This window comes from Antrostomus carolinensis, unplaced genomic scaffold (genome assembly GCF_000700745.2).
Source record: "Antrostomus carolinensis isolate BGI_N321 unplaced genomic scaffold, ASM70074v2 scaffold9782, whole genome shotgun sequence".
Classification (NCBI taxonomy): Eukaryota; Metazoa; Chordata; class Aves; order Caprimulgiformes; family Caprimulgidae; genus Antrostomus; species Antrostomus carolinensis.
The window spans coordinates 50,446-55,434 of NW_010297632.1; the positions used below are offsets into that span (position 1 = coordinate 50,446).

General features: G+C 35.4%; 1 protein-coding gene across 1 annotated transcript in view; it reads right to left on the reverse strand.

Annotated features, from left to right (window-relative positions):
- The window catches only part of LOC114818292 (zinc finger protein 862-like), a gene marked incomplete at its 5' end in the record, with an annotated part of 16,901 nt that overhangs the window by 9,535 nt on the left and 2,377 nt on the right, over positions 1-4,989 (reverse strand). Inside the window, 2 exon segments of the mRNA XM_029083545.1 lie at positions 801-939; positions 3,758-3,904. Of these exon segments, the coding sequence (XP_028939378.1) occupies positions 801-939; positions 3,758-3,904 (286 nt within the window).

Consider the following 4,989-nt stretch of genomic DNA (forward strand, 5'->3'; position numbering starts at 1 on the left):
CTAGACATAGGTTTGGCCTGGGGTGTCAGATCAAAGGACATGATGTTATGTAAATATTGTGTCTTGGTAGTGCTTGATATCAGGAGAGTAAATAAAACTGGTAGGAAGGCAGAGGTCAGCCTTCACATCCTGCATTCACGTCTCTTGTCTTGGGCTTGCCCTGGTGTGAAGCAACTAGCACTGTCCCACGTATGCTTCAGAAGTTACTACAGGACAGAAGAATTTTCCAAAAGGCAAACTGATGCCTTTCTTTTGGAGAGTAAAATACTTTCATCATATGGACATAGGCCATCCTATGCCAGATGGCCTAATTGTCACAGAGTGGTCACAAGCCACAGGACCGAAAAATTGTGAAGAAATTTATTTTAATAGACTTTGAAATAATTTTGAGAAATTTTATACATGGTTGTAACAACAGTAGGTGGAATTTTCCAGCATATGTAAAGCACAGAAAAGAAAACAACCCCACAATCCAAAGTGACAGAAGACACTGAAATGATACAGGGACTTCTACTAAATGGAATAACTGATTGTCTGCTGATGCTCATAAATCTGCTAAATCTGTAGACTAGAAAAACAGCAGAACTGATAATTACCTCTACTGCTGCCGGCAGAACCTTCTAGTCATCCAATAAATGAGTTACTACCAAGCATGTATTTAAGATTATATTAAATTTCAGCTCATGAAATGAAATTTTTTTTTTTTTTTGAAATTATTTGCTTCTATGTAAACAGCTATCTTTACTAGCATAGTTTAGTTTTAAAAAAAATATTCCTGTTTAAAATTTGCCATACATTACCTGGACATTTCTGCCAAGAACCTGGATCCAAGCCACTTTTCCATATCTTTATAAACCTCTTCTACTTTCATTGTTAGCTCTTCAACAAATGCTAAAGCTTTTCCTTTTATCAGTTCTAGCCGAGATTTTGCAGCTACCTCTGTTTAAACAGTAATGTCATAATAAGTCATATTTAGAAAATTTGAGGAAAATTCTCTGTCTTAAGCACCAGAAGTTTAACATGTTCACTTGTTCTTAGCCAGTAAAATGTTTATTTAATTTATCATAGTATTGAACAAATTATTTTTCACAATAATTTCTATTGCGCTATGTATTTTACAAAAGTGTGTCTTCTATAAGCCTAAGAATTCATGAGGTAACAAATATTTTAATAAAACTAACACAGAGGTGCAGAAGATTTAAGTAGACAGTGACATCAAACTAAATTAACACTATACAGCAACAGACCGAGAAGCTTAATGATGCAAGTGTGAGTACACTGTTATGGCTACATTTTAAAGAAAACATATCTAAATCATTATGTATGTTAATCACAATAAAAGTTTGCTTTTCTGTTTCGTATCTGAGCCCTTTAAAACTAACCTCACCGATTTTGCTCCAAGCTTCCTACATATGACAATTTTCTACCCTAAAACTCAGGTTACATTAGAAAAGAACACTATATAAGAGTTAATGAGCTCTTGAGAAAATAATTCACCTTTACTAAAATTATATGTAGAGTATTTACATGAAAATTTTAAAAACATTGAGAATTTCATTATTCAGATTTTTTTTGTTTTCAGAATGGGAAGAATTGAGAAAAAAAACCAACAAACCAGTCTTTCACTGAAAGGGGCTAAAAGAACAAGATATGGGAACAAGTCAGCAATGTTCAAAGTAAAAAGGATGTCAAGTGGATGAAAAGAAAGCTAAGGTAATGTATTGAGAAACACACGGAACAGGCACTGAAAGACATTAAAAGCCTTACAAAAGGAGAGTAAGAAAAAAGGACCAGTAGCTAGAGATTGAAGGCAAATTCAGTGTTCACCTTGATTCTTCTTCATATTTAACTTTCTGTACCGCAGAATCTTTTAAACAATTAATATTATACAGTAATTCGTACAGTGACTTCAAAGTTAAAGACTGTCAAATTATTTACATTATAATCCTTATTCTATATGCTACTAAGTTTTCAAAATACTTAGGTTAGGGGCTAAAACTTTCTTTAGGAAACCAGTGTAGAAAGATGGACCCTGAAAAACATAAGGCATGTCCTTTTAATGTTTTTTTTTCAGTTACATTAGATTGCAACAATGCACACTTTCTGTTTTGAGCAAGAAAGAATTGACATTCAAAATTTTTAACTCAGAATAGATTTGGGTCTCACAGAGGGTTATTTTTTTTTTATGGCAAAGACATAAGAGTAGAGGTTCTAAGCAACAGAAAGTACCCGAGAGGATGCTTTGTGACTGTCTTGGTCATCTTTCTTTAATTCTGTTTAAGTCTGCCTTATTTGTGACTTCTCTGCATTTTCTTTCAGTAGGTGCTCTCAGTATCTTACAAAGATAAGTGTATGAGAATTTCTGTCTCCCTGCATTTTCAGAAGCAGGTACAGCACACTCCACTGATAAAGCTACTCTCTTAACAGTAACAGATTAAAAAGCAAGGCACTTTGATGCAACAGAGAAATGGCATATGAAATCAACACCAAAAACTTAGCAACTCTCCACACATAGTGACTTTACTAGACTCTATGTAGCTGTATAACCACAAGCACAAGCATCCAGTTACCATAGCTACAAGTGAAATTATGATCCTCAAATGTACCAGCTACGTGCCTGGGCAATTATGAAATATAGCTCAACAGATTTAGTCTTCCTTAGATTCTTGGCTTTTTTGTTAAATTGAAATTGAATTGACCTCAAGAAAACAAAACGTCAACACATCACTAGAATTTGTCTTCATGCTATTAAGACCTTCAAAGCTACTATCATTCCTCTCCTCATCATTCAAAAATTTTAGAATATTTATTCCTAAACTGGTTTTGGATTAAACCATGGTCAAAGTGGTAGGTGTACAAGCATTTGATCTGATGTGAACATAAAGAAGCCTTACGAATTTGTGTTTTGTTAACTGCTGTTTGCCCTATACTTTCCCTAATAAGTACTATGCAAAAGCTAGCCCTCCCAAGGAGTTAACGTACATGATGATGGGCTCACCAGCTGTTGCCTAACAGTATCTCTACCAGCCAAGCTCTATCTTCCCTTTAGTGAGAAAAAGGTCTTTTTCTTCTTTTGACCCACCGTCAAAAAAAAAAAATATTTCAACCCATTTTCAGTTTGGGATTGCTGTTTTCAGACATCTATTTTTGGCTGAAATTGATTAGTTGGTTTGGAAGTTATTGGATAAGACAAACAAAGAGACAGAATGACTGAACAACATGTAGTTTTTGGAAAAGTATGTCTGGAAAGGATTTTGGAAGAATAAACAAAATCGGTGTCTTGCTGCTTGAATCCCATGTAACTTGAGGAAGAGGGAATCATAGAGAAGAGCATCAATGAAATACATTGCCAAAAAATTCTTTCCCAAATCAAATACTAAATATTCAAATACTAATTTAAAATAGTGAATTCAATCCAATTGAATACTGAAGGGTTGCTAACCACCTTTATGAAACTTATTTCCTCATGATGAATGAGGAAATAGTCACAGATAATTAAATTAAGTTAAATGAAACAGAAGAGAACAAAAAAGAATGAAAAACACATTTCTGTTTTAGATATATTTACCACAAAATCACTGATGACTACCACCCATTTTTTAATGCCAGATTTATCCAGACACTCCTTTCTCTCAGTTCTTTTCTTACTTATCCATGCATTTTCCCAGGAAGAGTGTCTTTCTAGTTTTGACTATTACACTACCTAAATTAGTAATAACATTCACCCCCCAATATAAGTAACCGAAGAGTAACATACCCTCATGTTTCAAGGCACTGAAATATTCTTGCTTTATTTTAAACATCAGTTCTCGTTTCTCTAATTCTTCTGGGGTTATAGAAACTGGACTGACTTCAACTACAGGTGTGGTAGAAGGTGGTCCTGCAAGAAAAGAGACTACTGACACTCTTTGTACTTTGCTGGTGTATTCATGTATCTGTACACAGAGACTCAGATAGTATATTTTTTAAATGAAAAATCACACTTTCCACCTTACATGATGTGACCATTTATGAGAATACAAAGGAAGTTACTCAGTGTCCTATGTCAGCAGAATATATTTAGATTTGTGTGACCTTATAGTTCTGTGATTTCAGGTAACTTACCTAGTACCAAGTCTGGACAAAAATTAAGTTCCAAGAAGCAATCCATAAACCCCAGCTTAGCCACTTAGCATATGAGAGCTGCTGATTTTTTAATCACAAAGCTTTTCTAGAAATCTGAAATTCTGCTACTCTCTTGGCTGGATTGAGATGCTAAGCACACACCTAGAGCTCCCTGGGGCTCAAAAATTAGGTATCCATATGGCTAAGTATTTGCAGGGCTATACTTGTCCACTGTACTATGTGCAGAATCAGCCAGAGAGAGAGCACTGAATACAGTGCAAATAAAATGTCTACCAAAGCAGGAAAGTCAGCTGCTTTAGGCATAATAATTCAGCAGTTACAGCATTCTCACTTGAAATGGAGTACCTGAATTTCAGGCTACCCTTACACCCTCAGGGCTTGAGCCCCTCTCTTGCTTTGTAGAATGTTGTGGGAACTGTGCTGAACAGGTGGAAGATAAATTGAGACTGATCAAGGTTAACATTGGAATTTGCAGCATGTTCTAAAACAAGCTTCACAGGACAGGAGTTGATGAATGTGTGAGACGGTCAGGCTGGAAAACCACATGAGAAAGTGTGTGTACTGAGATGTGGCTGAAAACAGTCATGAGTGTAAATGTGCTAAGAAGCATCCTGGCTTATGTCCTGTGAAGCTTGATTGTTTTGAGAACACAAATGTATAAATGCTAACTGTGTGAGGAGAATGGAGAGGAATAGAAAATCTTGCTAATAAAGAAGCTTGGGGACAAGGGAATTGTGGATTCTTACTAATAATAAAGAAGCATCTTGCTTTACTCAGAAAAAGGCTCAGAGTCCTTTTTCTGCCCATCTTCATTTGCCACAAATGTCTTTACAAAAGATACAAGGTTTAGCCTTGCTTCCTGCT